The following is a 17,485-nucleotide window of genomic DNA, read 5'->3' as shown; positions in this document are numbered from 1 at the left end:
GTTGGATTCTTCTCTGGACAGAACCTGGATCTGCCTCTTAACTTCGCCCTCTGGATTATCCCTTTCTTTAGGTTGGACCTGATCTTCTGTCAGCTCTGCAACCTTCTAGGCTTCCGTTCATAATCATTCTCCAACAGATTATTGTGGTCACTAACCTGTGTTTCTCGCTTATAGACGTTCCTGTTATAGACGCCCTAGCCGCGGATCCAAAGCCTGTTGTTGAATAAATGTTTTAACCTTATCCACTCTCTGTCTTGCCTGAATTCTGGTTACTCTGTTCTAAAACCTTACATAAACATCTCAATGAGAACCAGTATATTCCTCCTGTCCTAACTGGAAACCAGTCAGTTCCCACCTTCCTTTCTGCCTCTGGCCATCCCACTAATGGTTTTGGTGTCGTCATTTAACATCTTCATGTTAGTGAAGCAAACAAGTTCTTCTCCACCTGCAGAACATACTGGGAGAAGCTGCGGATCTAATAACCTGGTGTTTGTTACATGTAGAAATGTTATCCTGCTCTCTGTTTGAGTTAACTGGAGACATCTCTCTTATGTTCACCTTGGTCCATCAGTCCTTCCATTCTCACCTTTATTCTGATAAGCTTGACCACATAATACCACCACCACCATGCTTTAATGTGGTAGCTACTAATGCTCTTTCATTTATTAACAGAATACAGATTTAATTGTTTTCATCACATTCATTTAGGAACTCAACTGTGTAAAATCTAAACACAAAATTACAATTGGCACAAATTTTAACTCAAAAATTGTAATGTATAAAAATAAAGCTGTCAGGAGAGTCTGCAGCAATCATGAGAAACATTTAACCTGCATGATTTGTGGCAGCAGCAACATTTTTTTGATCAACTAAAACAAGATAAAAGCACTGAAACGTACCCAATAAAATAGAATGGCTCTATCCATTTAATATATGTAAACTATAAAAGAGCATGTTTTTTTTTTTGCATGAGTTTGAGTTTATGATTTAAATTTATCTCAAATTTATACTCGTACCGAAAACATCTAAAACTCTGATGGAAAAGGCCTCAGTTGGACGTTAACTGTTAATATTCCTTTGCTCAGTTCATGGCTGTAAAATTATACGTTTGTTCTCAAAGGAACAGTTTGTTCTAACAAAGGTGGTGAATCAGCGCGTTAAATCCAATCAGCTGGTTTATAGTGTGCAGGATCACAATATCTAACTGCCCTCAGGATCTAACTGCCCCTCTGTGCAACAGGAGGTTCGGTTTAACCAGTGGTGTCAAAAGTTCACACATTTGTTACTTCAGTAGAAGTATAGATGCTGCAGTTTAAAAACACTCTGGTAAAAGTTAAAGTATCAACTTGACCTCTTTTCTCAAGTAAAAGTGAGAAAGTATGTGCTCCAAAAAACTACTTAAAGTATAAAAGTATAAAGTAACCTTTAATAAAAACAGTCAAACGCCACTATATGAATTTAAAGCTCAGTTTTTTGACTATTTCTAAAAATTCTTAGAGATAGGGCCAAGATGAGGGAGGTCCAACAATGACATCTTTACCAACATCTGTCAACCCTGTTGACTTTATAGGTCCCAGACTTATTTATTTCAAACACAACGTTGTTTTTTCAAACCACAAGGTCCCTGATCTTGACACAGTGTAACAGCCAAAATGCAGAAACAAAAAAGAACATTAAAAACAGTTAGACTAAAGAAAATAAAAAAAGTTGAATTAATGATGTTTTATTTGAACTGTTTAACTAGAAAAGTCGAAGGATATCCTAAACAAATGTGTTTTTAGTCTTGATTTAAAGGAACCCAGGCTTTCAGCACTTTTACAGTTTTCTGGAAGTTTGTTCCAGATAAGTGGAGCATAGGAACTAAATGCTGCTTCTCCATGTTTAGTTCTGGTTCTAGGTCTGCAGAGCAGGCTGGAGCCAGAGGACCTGAGTGGTCTGGAGGGTTGATACGCTGATAGCAAGTCTGTGATGCATTTAGGTGCTAAGCCATTCAGATCTGCATTGGATGGAGCACATGATGGGAAATAAATATTTAGAAACATTAAACCGAAGCCAAGAGTAACGAGTAACGTTTGTTTTAAAAATGTAAGAAATAGAAAGTACAGGTACTTGTGTAAAAATGTAATGAGTAGAAGTCAGAAGTAGGAAGAAAAATAAGTAATGGAGTAAAGTATAGCTACCTAAAAAGTGTACTTAAGTACAGTAACTAAGTATTTGTACTTGACACCTCTGTGTTTAACATCTGAGACGACATCTTCAGCCGTGCGTTGCTCAGGTATTAATCCAACCACAATATGAATTAAGGACCAGATTTCCACACAGCACTTCTATAATAAAATTTGATCTTCAGATGTTGCTGCTAAATGGAAATCATTTTCATAAAGTTGTGCAGACAATGATGATGCTCAAAGTTGACCTAAAAAATGGCATAATGATCTGCTCGACTCAGGATTTCCTTACAGACACTATAATATTGCTAATGCAGTTCTAATATTAATACTTGTGACACCAAGCAGGCTCCGTGCACCAGATTCAGCTTCCTGTTTTTCTATCTGTTTGGTTTTTTCTTTATTGTTTTACTGCTCTAATGGTCGTGAGCCATTTTAAACGTTTACTGTATCCTATATGGTGACGGTGTTCCTAAAAGAAACATGGGGGTCACCTTTACATCTTACTAATTTGTTCAACATTACATAGATAAACATTCATAGCTGAGCTCAGCAGTTGACAGAAAGTTTAGATTTCAAATAAACTCTAGAAAAACTGGAGCTACAGACTTTTTTATTAGTGGCTGATTTCTTTAGTTTAATTCCATAAGTTGTTGGTTGGCTGTGATTAATCTCCCTGAGCTGTGTTGACAGCGTTTCTCTGTGATCAACTGGCATCATCGTTGTCATGGTTACGGTGGGAACTATCAGGCTGGCTGTACTTCTCTACATATTAATCTGTTGGTGAGCATCAGGCGTTCCAAGCAGTTTCACCAGCTCTCTTTGAATTTCTGGAGATTAGTATCTTAGTGAGGTTGTTTGAAGCAGTAGTAGATTAAGACTTTAGAAAAGAACTGGAGAGCATCGCCCTGCCATGACTTTTACTGAAAAGAACATTTAAAACTGATCACAGAGACATTTCAGGCAAACATGCTGCAGGGTTATGTGATCTTTACAGTAGAATAAGTCCAGCTTGATTTCAGAGACAGAGAACATAAATAAGATTAGAAATCAACAAACACACTAAATAATTATTAAATAATTTGAAAACTTATTTTTAATAAATGTGCTTGGAATAAAACTTGCAATAAGGCCGTCTAAATGCATCCAGTAGGTGGCAGTGAACTTGACGGCTAATCTTAATTTGCCATAAATCAGCAGCAGAAGAAGTGCTGGTCCAGCAGAGGGCGCTGTTTCCTCCACAGCGAACAGAAGAGTCCAGAGGCTGCTGTTAGCGCTGCGGCTCGAAGCTGATTGTTTTTCTTCAGTTATTTTTCTTTCCTCTTCGTGTCCGGTTAGCAGGATGGCCGGCACCGCGTTAAAGAGGCTGATGGCCGAATATAAACGTGAGTAACCGAACTTCCGGTTAGAGAGGAAGCCGTTACCTAACAGGCTAAAACGGCGCGTATGGAAACCTCTGTTGAACCAAACTCCCCTGAAAAAATCAACAGTTTAACAGTTTATTTGATCTATAGTTAAAATCTCACACAGAAAGATTAAAATATTTTCGAAGCCGTTTAAAATGAACTATTCTGAATGATTCGGCATCAGTTTCCTGCATCTAGGTTTATGAAAAACGATATATTTAAGCATTCTTTGATTGTGCGGCTGGTCAGCTCCGTCCAGAACCTTCTGCAGCCTGTTTATGTAACTGAGAGTCAAACTGTGAGATTAGGAGATTATCTCCATAAACTAACTCATAAGTAAACAGTAGCTGTTTGTTTATCTGTTTGGCTTTTAGAATCCAGTTTGGTTCTGGTGAGCTCAGAGTGAAGCATTAAAAAAGAGGCTGTTTAAACTCATTTGTTCCCAGTTATAGTTTGGATAAAAACTGTTTTATACTTCTAGTTTTTTAGATTTAGATTTATTTATTTTTAATCAATACTGCAAAAAAAAAAAAAAAATCGTTTTGTTGATTTAAGGCTAAACTGGAGTTTATTTTTTCTCTAAGTTCTTAGTGGTTTCAAACAAAGCTGAATTTTGAAGAAAGAATGAAGAATTGGGCATTAATCCTGTTATTCCTGCAGGTCTAATGGTTCCTCTGCTGTCAGTTGATCCCTGAAACATCTTCAATCTTCTCAGTGAATTTGTTCAGATTGCTGGATTCTCCATCTGCTGCCCAGGATCCCTGACCAGTCTGAGCCCCACAGACCTGTTGGCTATAAGCTGTGTTCAGAACGATGCAGCCTGGTGGAATATCACTAGGGTTGGGAATTGATACGATTTTCAGGATTCTGATTCCCTTATCGATTCTGTTAACAATGAACTTGTTAAGTGCACGGTGACATTTGTCTACCTTCATCGGGGACATTCTATTTCTGCCTGCCTCGGTGAAACAGTGAAGGGGAGCTTCCAGCCTCTGATCCAGCCAGGCTACCCATCTCCTCACAGTAAATCTAATGGAGAAGGCATCCGTTTAATGAAAAAGCATTACTGTACAATTTCAGGAAATAAACTCATCTCCCCCTCATTTAAATAAATGAGCGCCACCTTTCTCTCGCTCCCTGAACTGCGGAGCAACTTCATAGCATGTCTAATAACCCCAAAAGGAGGTAGGAATTGGTTTATTTCCAGAAATGGCATCTGATTTACCAGGAACCACATTAAGCTTAGCCAGTAATATAAAACCAGCTACTAACCACCAGAGTTTCCTTCAATGCTGTTCGTAACTTTAGCTTCTATACGGAAGCATCAAAAACACGGCATCCGTTAAAATGTATGCCATGCTGTGTGTGCAGGTGTTTCTGCATGTTGGATGTATTTCCTATTGCCACTTTACATCCAAACTTTAGACCGGTGTAGCCATTGGGACACCTTTTTTTTTTTTGTTATTTGCTTTTCTAGACTTACGCCTGGTGACGTCATACTTGCTCACTGAAACCTGACCTAAGTCATGCTGTCCAGCGCTAGACTCTGTCTGGAACCGTAAAGAGAATCGTTAAGCGATCTGCTAAATGGTGCCATGGAATTAGAACGCACGGAACCGATTCTGAACAGGAACCGGTTTTCAATTCCAAGCCCTAACTACCACTGAGGTCCAATAATTAGGGTTTATTTAAAAAAAAAAAAACATATATGCCTGACAGATCCTAACTTTTTGTAATTAATTAGATCAGACCTGTGAGCTCTGAGTTTTGACTTATTGTTTTTGTTCTCCTGGAAGAAATTAGATCACAGTACAAGTATATCCAGATCTCTATAAAGAACAAACCGCTCTTTTTTTATTTATAAAACCACTAGCAGAAATGATGAAATCAGCTCAGATGATGTTCATTCAGTTGTTTAATTTTGTAGAAAAAAAGCAGATCGCAGACACGACACTAAACTAAAGTCATTTTAAATTGTCTGGCTTTAAAAGACACTAAAAGAAATCAAGAAATAACATGTGTTCAGCAGTAACAGTTACTTTTCTGACCAAGCAGAGCAATAAAAAACGCTCCAACGCATCACTAATATTTAGTTGTACTAGCTCTGGCTCCTCTTGCTTGCAGTCTCTGAACTCTTCATCAATCTGGCTCCGACTTTCTCTGGTTGCTGTTTCCAGATCCACTTTGCAGGTTGGATCTTTGTCGTGGACCAATTTCCACCAAAGATTTTTAATTGGACTGTTTGCAGGCCGTGATATTTACCTTATGCGCCTTTTTTCAAGGAATGTTTTCACAGTTTTCGCTCCATGGGAAGATGCATTATCATCTTTATTTCATCATCGCCCAAACATCCTTTCAATTGAAGGGATAAGAAAAGGGTCTAAAATCTGAACGTAAACGGGAGCATTTATTGGATCCGTAATGGCGGCCCCCTCCCCTGACATGCTGCCCGTATCATCGATGAGTGGAAATCAGCAGGTCGCCTTCAGGCACTCGTCTTTATAAGTCTCATTGGAACGACAGCAGATAAAGGTTCCAGGTTCATCATCACCAGATTGGAGATTCATCACTGAATATGATAAGAGCTGAAACAATTAATAGGATCAATCGATTATTGAAATCATCGTCAACTAATTTACTAATCGATTAATCTCTAAGTAAAGTATAGAAACTCTAAATGTGTCTTTAGCTGACAGAGCAAACCACTGAAAGCAGCAATTATTCCAAAATGTTTAAAATTTGAAATAAATCAATGAAAGCTGTAATATCATTATGCTTTTTTTTTTGAGAAACTACAGCAAATAACAGAAGTAGAAAAGTTGTACTCTATTCCTATTAAAACCTCATTCACTGAAAGATAATAATACCCCTGCATTATAGATTCTTAAAGGCCTTGCATCAAAAAATACTGCACATAATCAGTGCAATGCAATACCTCGGCTCCAGACGTCCCCCCCCCCCCACAGACGCTCCGCTGCTCCTCTCCCAAATTGTAGCTGACCGCAGACAGCGCCGCAGACAGGAGGCCGGCTTGTTTTGTTTTTATGATCGCAATTGCAGAAAACAACACATGAAGTTTGACCCGCTAGAAGAGCGAGATGCGCGAGAACGCTGGGACCCTTTTCCCACCTGGATCTCCGCTCTTTTTGGCCCTCATGTCCCTCCGTTGTCGGACTAAACTCGCCCCCACTTCCTCGCCGCCTCGGCCGTATCTAGACCCACAGCGTGTAGCGCAGACCACGCTTCAATATTGAGCATAATTTAAAAATGTCTGCATCAAGCTCACTGCAACACACTGCTGCAGGAGTATAACCCGGAAGCGAGGTAGGAGGGCAAAATAGGTTTAGCGCCACCGCAGCACGGGAGGAGAATTACACCCAGGAGCAAATGGATAAAAATAGACCAGAGGGAAAAAAAAAACATGAATTGATTATCTTGTGGACGTATCGATGCATCGGATCGTCAGCTGTTATCGTCAACTATAATTATTATTTACACCCCTAGTTTATTCTGTTTAGGAGTTAATAAAAGCTTTCCTTTAGCTTTCCTGTCTATAAATCCCAGTTTTCCTTTTGTCAGTTTCTTGCAGTTCGGTCACAGACTTTGACTCCAGTTTCCTTTCAATCTTCATTTGTTTTGTTGTGAATCTTTAAGTTTTCTGTCTTGACTCGTTGATGTCTTCCCTGATCTACCAGTTTGCCTTTAACAACCTTCCCATATCTTTTGTTTTTGGTCCAGATTTTAGACCCAGATGACTGTGAACAAGCAACATGTTGTGCAACATTGCCTGATGATTTATCTTCTTTTAATAGTTTGATAATCCGCTCCTTTGTTTCAGTTGACATCTCTGGTATTGGAGCCATGATTCATATCAGTCCATGTGGTGCAGCAGCTCTCAGAGCTGTGATCGCTCCTTTTTAGATGCACAATAACCAGCAGGTCATATTTGATGCAGTTGATGGATAATTTAAAGCGTGAATTAATCATTACTTCCTCAGAATTCAGTGTTCCCATATTTTTTCCTCTGCTTGGGCTAAAAAGTAACTGTTACTGACTGCATTTTCTCTTGATTTCTTTTAGTGTTTCTTAAAGCAACAGTTAACATTTGAAATGAATTTAGTTAGAAAATGCTAAAAAGTAGCCAATAAAATGTGGAGTTAATCTAAAGGAGAAGAATCAGACCTGATTTTTTTCCAATAGTTTGAGCTTTTATGATTTAAACCTGAATAATGAAACTGAATCACTTTTAGCCTCATTTAGCATCACAGCACACCTGGAAAAAAAGGTAGCCGAGTGGTTAGAGCATTGCCCTTATGTCTCTGAGGTTCTGAGTTCTAGTCCCACACATTCTCACAGAAAACCCCTGAGCAAGACCCCAGGGTTCAATAATAATAACATTTATCATCCTGAGTGACCCCCTCTGATTCAGCAGCTTTTTAATGGCGTGATGACGGCCGTGGTGAGCCGCCCCAGCCTTAGTGGTGAAATCATTTTAATAGTCACTTTATCGTCATCATGATGATCTGGCCTGAGTCCCGACAGGAGCGGGTGTCAGACTGAAGGCTCGGCTGGGGGTCCGGTTGGCCTATATCTCCAGTTCCTCTCTGTGATCCAGATTAATCTTTCTGTTGTCTGTTTTTCAGAGTTGACCCTGAACCCACCTGAAGGAATCGTTGCAGGTGAGACTGGACCTTTTTTTTTTTTTGAACTTTTGAAAGAGAACAATTACAACGTTAAATTGACCGTTTATACATTGTTAATGACTTTGCTTCTGCAGTGTCTCTTTTTTTCCATTTCTTTTCCAATAGTTTTTCTATCCTCAGTCTGTTTGTTTTTCCATTAGGAAAATGTTTTCTATTTTTATATTCTTCGTCCGTTGCTCTTTGGATGGTTCAGTAACCTTCCCCCGTTTCCTTTGCTGTTATTAACATTATTTTTATCAAATATTCATCAGATTTATGAATAATACTTCAAAAAAAATCACCCAGAAATACAGAACTTCAGTTGAGGCATTTATTCCGCAGGACGATAGAAGTATTTTTCCAAAACTCTAGAAGTTTTGGGCTTTTCCAAAAAATGTGTGAATGATCAACATCAGTCTCTCCAGCTGTTGATGCTTTAATTCTTTGCTTTTTAGTTTTGGTTTAATAACGACTGGATCTGTTTAACATCCAAACGTCTGACTGGTTCTGTTCGCTCCATGATCTCAGTCTAAATCCAGTTCAGGGTTTCTGTGGTGATTCTGGTACCGAGTCTGAGTCTCTGAAACAGGAAGCAGAACCAGTCCAGTTCTGATCAGTAGTTGTTCGGGCTCTGCTCCTCTGGTCCGCTGACCGTCTGCTGATCGAAACAGACACTAAAACAGGCTTTCAGAACCGGTTCTGTTAAAGTTGGTCAGAACAGAACCTCAGGATGAGACCATGACCCGGTTTCTCTGTTTGTTCTGCAGGTCCAGCCAATGAGGAGAACTTCTTTGAATGGGAGGCGCTGATCATGTGAGTACAGCCTGGAGCCTGTTTACTGTCGTCTCCATGGAAACCACACATTTTCTCTTAGTTCAGGGTTTCCGCAGGTCATTAAAAATCATTAAAAGTCATTAAATTTATATTTTTTAAATAAATGTAATGCCTTAATTGGCATTAAAATTAATTAAATGTGTTTATTGTGGCATTTAAAATGCTTTATTAAAAAACTGTTTATAAAAACTATTTCGTCAGACATATTATATCACGATATATTTGCGTGGAGCTGCTTCCGGTTGATCGCAAAGCTGTATGTTCAGAGAAGAAGCTTGTGTCGGAGAAAAAGTTAGAGAATGGAGGGGAAACAAATTTCTACAAAAACGGCTGGGAAATGAGAAATTCAGGACATGTCTGCAGCCTGTCGACGGGTACCTGTTGGTGGCATTAAAATTTTTTCTAAGAGCATTAAAAGCATTAAATTAGAGTTATTCATTCCTGTATAAACCCTGTAGTTAGATGTAGGTGGATTTTCCCTGACATACCTGAGCTGAGCCGGATCAAATCTGAAACAGATTTGATCCGTTCTACCAATCAGCTGCTGCGATGTGTCCCATTGACCAGCAGGGGTCACTGCTCCCCCACAGACAAAACAAGCAAAACCAGAACCGGTGTAGGTACCAGATCAAGTCAATTCAGTTTATTTATATAGTGCCAAATTCACAACACATCTCAGGTCACTTTCCAGTTCACCAGATCATCCAGTCAGATTGATTCAAAGTTTTCTATCTAAGGAAAACCAGCTGATTGCATCGACTCATTGACTCTTCAGCAATCCCTCACACTAAGCATGCTTGTAGCGACAGTGGAGAGGAAAAACTCCCTTTTAACAGGAAGAAACCTCCAGCAGAACCAGGCTCAGTGTGAGCGGCCATCTGCTGAGGCCCACTGGGGTTCAAGGAGACAGAAGCAGACATAGAAAAAGAAGCATAGATACAAAAGGCAACTGTCAACCAGCTCCACAGGCGGCCCCGTCCAGGAAACACAGAGCCAGGCAGACGAGCTCCGAGCCAGCTCCCATGTCAGAGGATGAAGAGAGCACATCCAGTTAGTCACAGTCAGAGAAACAGGACTACACTGGAAAACAGGCCGATCTCCAGCTCTCCGCGGGGCCCCGCCCCTTATGACGTCATCATATGGTAACTCAACTCAGACAAACTGTAAAACACCCTTTTTTTAAGGATCAAATCTCTTTTGGAGTCTCAACATATTATTCCCTATAGTTGCTATTATTTTCCATTTCATCAGCGATCTAAAGTAGCAGAAAGTAGAAAACAATCATTGTCAGTCTGGAAGGAAAGTCCTGCATTCTAAGACAGACTGAGCTCTGCTATTTAACAAGGAGACAAAACAGTCTCAGCAAATTTTTCTTCTGTTTATCTGAGGACAGGAAAAAGAAATGGAGCATCTTAAAAATGACTTTCATAGAGATTTTAGACAAATGAAACAGCTTTTCTACATGTAGAAAACATACAGTTAAAAGTAGTGTAGCTTAATATGGCTAACTGAGCGAGCTAAAAGGGGCTAACCTGTTAGCTACAGCTAGTCACAGCGCTACCCAGCTCTTTATATCACGGTCTAACAGTTACTTTGTTCACCAGAAACAGATTTTTTTCAGTTTTGTTATCGATCAGGTTACTTCATCTGTCAACGCTACAGACTCGACTGATTTTATCGTTGTCCGGGCAACCACTATGTTTTACATCATGTGGCAACATTCAGCCAATCATGTAGCGTAACGTCACTGGCAGGAAGAGCTATATGTGTATATATTTTATCTCTTTTTATTCTTATTTTTTATCTTTATTATATTGTGTAGTTGGATGTATATATATATATATATATATATATATATATATATATATATATATAATTGTAACTGGAGCGTGTAACAAAAGTAATTTCCCTGTGGGATTATTAAAGTATTTCTGATTCTGATGAAGCAGGACCCAGCAGATCTGGTTCCTACAGCAGCAGCTGGTTCTGTTCTGTAGGTCATGTGACCCACTGAGGCTCAGAGTCTGAAATCACTTTGGAGACTCTAGAAACCTGCAGAGCAGCTGGTAGATCCGTCACCTTTGGTTCTTTTTCTACATTTCATGTTTAGTTTTTTCTGCATTATCACCAAGTAGATCTGGAAGAACAGAGAAAGAAAAATCTGAAAAGTGCGGCGTGCATTTGTCGTCCTCCTCCTTTACTCTGATCCCTGTAAATAAAATCAGGGGAAGCTGATGGTCCTTCATGAGGACTGAGCTGCAGAGCTGATAGATGCTTAAACAGAGTTTGATTAGAAAACTTCTTTCAGAGCTAAAATGGTTTCAGGAAAACCTACAGGTGCATTTTTCTCTCTGTGCTGACAGAATATTTCTCTGATTTATAGGAAAATAATCTCAGAATATTATTAATTTAGCAGAATCTGAATCTCCTGTTTAGTTTATGTGAAATCTAGATCAGGTCGTTTGGTTCTAAGATGCTCAGACTTGGTCAGACGGACTGCTGCTGCTCTGACTGGAGACGCTGCAGGAACCATGATGTCAGTGAAGGCACCATCATGATGGCGTGACAGCAGCCTGTCTGCCCTCCAGGTCCCCGTCAGTCATTAAACCTGTCATTAAGCCCAGTCCTCTGGCTGACCTGGGAACAGCCTGGAAACCTGCTTCATGTTCAGATCAGTCAGAACCAGTGGACCGGGTCCAGATACGGATGAGCCCGTATCGGATCAGAGATCAGTTTGTCAGATGTTGGAGTCAGAAAGAACAGATCAGGAAGCAGATCTCAGATCAGATATTCAAACTTCAGGTTTGACTGTAGCTCTGGGTTCATTTCCCTAAAAGCTTCTGGTTCCTGCTGCTTTCTTTATCTCTGGTTCTGGTTTGGTTCTGTTGATGTTGTCCGTTTGTGTCTCAGGGGTCCAGAGGACACCTGCTTCGAAGGAGGCGTCTTCCCCGCCGTCCTCAGCTTCCCCTCAGATTACCCGCTCAGTCCTCCCAAGATGAGGTTCACCTGCGACATGTTTCACCCCAACAGTAAGTCACTGAAGCTCCGCCCCCTCAGCAGCTTTACACGGCAGACATGACGGGTCGGGCCGGGGGGGCTGAACCCTGTTATTGGACCCGTCAGAACACGGCCGGCTGTCATTAGGGCCCTGATTAGTGGGCAGGAGCCATGATGTCATGGAGCAGAGAGGTTCTGATTAGAGGACTCAGTTCTGACCCATCATCATCTTCCCTACCATCATCATCATCATGGCGCTGAGCTCAACCTGCAGGAGAAACTGGATCTACTGGTTCTACATCAACAACCCGGCAGGGACAGAAACCTTCCGCAGACTGAGTAGAGTGATGGTACCAGAACCGTTCTGGGTCTGCTTAATCAGGGAGGGATTGGTTCTGATGGGTGGAATGATTCATCCAATCAATATAAAGATGTGAGTCTGAACTGGATCTCTGCAGAAATAGATGAGTTCTACTCCTACTGGGTCAGAACCAGAATACCCCATTAGATCAATATAGTCAGATATTTATAGTCAATATGCATCAGCAAGACGTTGGATTTGTGTTTATCCCTTTAGTTTAGTACGAAAAATAGACTTTTAACTTAACTTGACAGGCGTGTTTCTCTTTAGTCATCTAGAACAGTGTTTTTCAACCCTGGTCCTCAAGGCACACTGCCCTGCATGTTTTAGATGTTTCCCAGCTTTCACACACCTGTTATCAATTGATAGCAGATTATCAGGCTTTGATGAACTGCAATCATCTGAATAAGGTGTGCTGAAGCTCAGAAACACCTAAAACATGCAGAGCAGTGTGCCTTGAGGACCAGGGTTGAAAAACACTGATCTAGAAAAACAGCAATTTAAAGGGAAACGCCGGTTTTTCTACATTGGGCCCTTGATTTTAGGTTATTCCATCATGTTCTACTCACCCATATGAGTTTAGTGTCATTTGGAGCCGTTCTGAAGATATTCCGTTAGCTTATATCCAGTAACGTCTTCCTATGGGCAACGACTTGAAGGCACAAACTAAACTGTTCATCATTTATTCTTTATGGTACGCAGCTTTCAGAACATGGAGGCCAATCACTGGCCCCCAGACATCCGCCCCCATATATTTTTTATATTTATATATTTTTTTTTAAACAAAGCAGCGTGTGTATGATGTCATCCGCACGCGGCAGCTACCATTCATTCTTCCTGTCGGCTGAACTACTGCTAGTTTTCCTCACATGCCTGGAAGATGTCTAGTGCTGCTACCACAGATGATCTCGCTCTCCAGATGAACGATTCAGATGAGCTAGAATGAATAGAAGGGGTAGAGCGTCGCCGCCTGTGGCCCGAGCTGCCTGGCACTACTCCAGTACGGCGCGCGGATAACGTCATACACACTCCGCTTTGTTTTAAAAAAATATAACGGCGGATGTCTGGGGGACAGTGATTGGCCTCCATGTTCTGAAAGCTGCGTACCATAAAGAATAAATGATGAACAGTTTAGTTTGTGCCTTCAAGTCGTTGCCCATAGGAAGACGTTACTGGATATAACCTAACGGAATATCTTCAGAACGGCTCCAAATGACACAAAACTCATATGGGTGAGTAGAACATGATGGAATAACGTAAAATCAAGGGCCCAAAAAACTAAATTCCTCTTTAAGGTCAGATCGCCATACGCTTCAAAAAACATCAAAAAGTAAGTAATTTTAATATTTTTTTTGTACATGACTAAAGAGATTTACAGACTAAAGTAGGTTAAAGTTTTTTTTTTGAACAAAACTGAAGGGATAAATTGGTATTGACTATGGGTCTGCTGGTCTGACCGGGTATGCTTCTCTGACAGAACACCGGGTTAGATGTTCCAGATGGTTCGATCAGAGTTCTGACCTCACCTGATATAAAACATGATGATAGAGCAAAAACCAGCTTAGAACCGACCTCAGAGGAGTTTAAAGGCCAGAACACACCAAATCTGATTTTACATCTGATCCAACAGAAAATCGTGCCGTAGAGGTCGTGACGTTTAGCGCTCACTGAAAGTCAGAGGGCAGGATCACGCCGATATCCTACAGGGGGCAGCGTAGCTCCGACTGAGATGGATCCCGGGTCTATTTTATTCGGACTACGCAGCAATTCAGCAGCAATTTCAGGAGTATGACAGGAAGAGAGACGCACTTACAAAGTAAAACACATCGGCTTTGGAGGAAAACACTGAATAAAATCTGTTAATCACACAGAGAAAGCATCAGTCTGGAGTCGCACATCATGTTTATAGCAAGCAGAACAGACTGGAGCCAAAACAATGAATGAAACTTTAAAATAAAAAACTTTCCCCATGATGGGAGTTCAGTTGGACAGAAAAGGATAAAGTAGTTGATCCTTTTTGAGCCTCACAGAAACCAGAATAACGTTCAGTTATTATTGTTATTATTAAAGCAGAACCAAGCTCTGAAATCAGTCCCTTTCAAAATAAAAGTCTTTGATCGTGTTTCTGAACCCAAATTCTGCTCCTTCCTCTCCATCCAGTCTACCCAGACGGTCGGGTCTGCATCTCCATCCTCCACGCTCCGGGTGACGACCCCATGGGCTACGAGAGCAGCGCCGAGAGGTGGAGCCCGGTCCAGAGCGTGGAGAAGATCCTGCTGTCTGTTGTCAGCATGCTGGCAGGTTAGAGGAGCGCCTCTGGTGTCCGGAACGCCCCAAACGTCACGGGACGGGATTAACCTTCCTCTCTGCTCCTCTTCCTCCCAGAGCCCAACGACGAGAGCGGCGCCAACGTCGACGCCTCCAAGATGTGGCGAGAGGACAGGGAGCAGTTCTACAAACTGGCCCAGAAGATCGTCCGCAAGTCGCTGGGCCTGTAGTGATGATGTCATCACGCCGCTCTGTTTGTGCAGCTGGGATACAGACTGTGGAGCACCAACGCATTACCATGGAAACCACACACACACATAGCTGCTGTCGGACAGATCAACGAACTGATGCATCTGGTGTTGATCAGTTGTTACCAGGAGGACCAACGTCCCTGTCATGATGTCACTTCCTGTTTGCCCCCCTAACCTCTCTGTCTTGGTGTCTTCAGATCGACGTCTCTCACCGGACTGTTTGCACTTTATCTCCCCCTGGAGGTCGGCCTGTTGAACTGCAGGATCAGGGCTGAAATAGTTTCTCTGGGTTTTTCTTCTCATCAGTCGTTCATTAAAACCAGATTAAAATCCTCGTTTCTCTGCCTCCTGATTAATCTGGATTCATCTAACAGCTTCACTCTGGTTCTGCTGTCAAACTGGTTTTAAAGCATGTTGAACTTAATAAAGCGACGTGTCTGTTTCAGGATCGCAACTTTATTTATCTAATAAATAATTTTCTCTCCATGGTGGAATATTAGAGGGATTTTTTAAGATTATGATTCTGGTTTTAATCTGGACTCTTCAGTTTTGTAATTAGCAGAATCTAATAATCTTCCATCAGTTTATGAAATGACTGAAGGTCTCAGAGTTCAGTCATGTTTCTGCCTGCTAGACTGGATCCCCCTCCATGTTTGAACTGGGATTACTGGGATTTAAAGATCTGACATCACAGCTGCTGCGAACGGTTTCCCAGTTCAGACATCACACACCTGTACAAGTGTCTGACAGGTGAGGGGGCGGAGCTTTTGCTCACATGGGGGATTTCTCTGTTGAACAGAGTTCAGATCAGCTGCTGCTCACCTGTTTTTTTTTCACCCAGCCTGTTTCTCTTTCTGCAGCTTCATCCCAGTGATTGAATTTATCGTTCCTGAGGGTTTCACGCTGCAGCCCCTCAATCATGTGACGTAAACAAGCGAGCAGAGACAGCAGGTTTCAAGGCCCCGGGGCCTCTGGCAGACACGTATAGACACGCTCTGGATCTCATGTTTGCAAAGAGGTGCAGATTTAAAGCTGCTGGCTGTGTAACTGCCACCAGAGGGCAGTATTTATACATGCATTATATCCCGTAGCCAGCAGGGGGCAGGAGTCTGACCAGCAAGCCTGTATTTATTACATAGTTTATCAGTGTGGGTCCAGAGTACAGAATGTGCTTAACAGGATTTAAACTTCTTTACAAATTGCAGTTAGAGGTCAGAAAGTAAAACCTTGAATTTATTTTTTTTTAATAGAATAATTAACCAAAGAAAAAAAAAAACTCTGGCCCAATTGGCCAACTTTTGATCTGTATTGTGAAAATAACGTCTGTACAGTAGGTGCCTCTCATGCTCAGACCCTCCAGTGTTTAATGTACCTGTTTGATCACAGGAGGTGGGAGTTTACTCTTACCTCCATAATTACCCATAATGCACCAGTGTTGTATTCTGTAGCCATTCTGTAGTAGTCCTAATGGCAGCTGTTATGAAGCAGTGTTTTAATTATGTCTGCTCCTAGGGGAGTGACGGCCTAGTGGTTAGGGCATACAGCTTGGAATCCTGAGGTTGTATGTTTAAAACCCACTCCCATAGAGTGCCACTCTGGCTCCCTGAGCAAGACCCTTAACCCCCGATTGCCCCCCCGGATGCCCCATGATGGCAGCCCACTGCTCCCTGAAGGAATGGGTTAATATGCTGAGGTAAAGTTCTCCAAGGTGTTGTCAATAAAGTTCAATTATTATGTAATAGCACCTGAAAAACCAACCAATCAGCTGATCATCCTGGGATAAAGATGTTTTGATCACTGGGAGTAATGATTTATAACTTATTTTAGTTACAGTGAAGTCATATAACGTCTTCAAGGCCTGTCCTCTGGAGTACCACAAGGATGCATACTGGGACCCCTGAGGCTGCTGGGCTCTGCAATGATGTAATGATCCTACATGCAGATGATGCTGAGATGTAACATGAGAAAGACGAAGCTGTTCAGTGGTTTAACTTAAATCCACATTTTTCTTTATTTGAATCCAGTCAAGCTAATTGTCACCTTGTTATGCTGGACTTCCAACTGGAAAATAAGAATTCCCAGAATGACCTGAAAATGCAGAATGGCTTTCATTTGTATAAAATGGTGAAGTTCAGAAATAAAACGTATTTTTGGCATTTATGGCAGCCAACCAACCAACTAACCAGACAATCTGGGAATCGCCTCTAAAAGCCTTGAAGTTTTTTTTTTTAAGTCCAACCTGAGTGTCTGAACATGCTGCCATTTTTTGACTCATTAAAAGGCTGAAAATAAACAAATATCACCGAATATTAATATTAGCAACTCACACCAGCTCCAATTTTTAATTAAAAACAATTTTTTCACATTGAAACCAGAAGAATCAGAACCGGTCTGGTACCACAGAACCAAGATGCAGCTCTCAGTGTTTATTGGTTCTGACTGTAAATCCAATCATCTCCATCTGCTGGTTCTGCTCAGGTGTGTCCAGGCAGCTGGATCACTGAGCTGACATGTTTGT

The 17,485-nt window shown here is 41.2% G+C and overlaps 2 protein-coding genes across 2 annotated transcripts in view; both read left to right on the top strand.

Moving 5' to 3' along the window:
- The first annotated feature begins 3,381 nt into the window (after positions 1–3,381).
- On the top strand, positions 3,382–15,412 carry ube2g2 (ubiquitin-conjugating enzyme E2G 2 (UBC7 homolog, yeast)). The gene is made up of 6 exons (XM_038276235.1): positions 3,382–3,553; positions 8,218–8,253; positions 9,024–9,069; positions 12,001–12,119; positions 14,609–14,749; positions 14,834–15,412. Exons 1-6 carry the CDS (start codon positions 3,511–3,513, stop codon positions 14,944–14,946), a joined length of 498 nt encoding a protein of 165 aa, XP_038132163.1. The 5' UTR covers positions 3,382–3,510; the 3' UTR covers positions 14,947–15,412.
- A 1,986-nt stretch (positions 15,413–17,398) lies between these two features.
- The window catches only part of LOC119777376 (thrombospondin-type laminin G domain and EAR repeat-containing protein-like), a 30,394-nt gene continuing 30,307 nt past the window's right edge, over positions 17,399–17,485 (top strand). The window contains exon 1 of the mRNA XM_038276233.1: positions 17,399–17,485. This exon is cut by the window's right edge and continues 393 nt beyond it. The gene's annotated coding sequence lies outside the window, so the exon portion shown is untranslated.

Source organism: Cyprinodon tularosa, unplaced genomic scaffold (genome assembly GCF_016077235.1).
Source record: "Cyprinodon tularosa strain WSP-4 unplaced genomic scaffold, ASM1607723v1 ctg123, whole genome shotgun sequence".
Lineage (NCBI taxonomy): Eukaryota > Metazoa > Chordata > Actinopteri > Cyprinodontiformes > Cyprinodontidae > Cyprinodon > Cyprinodon tularosa.
The sequence above is the reverse complement of the archived record's forward strand: the minus strand, read 5'-3'. Positions and strand labels throughout refer to the sequence as shown.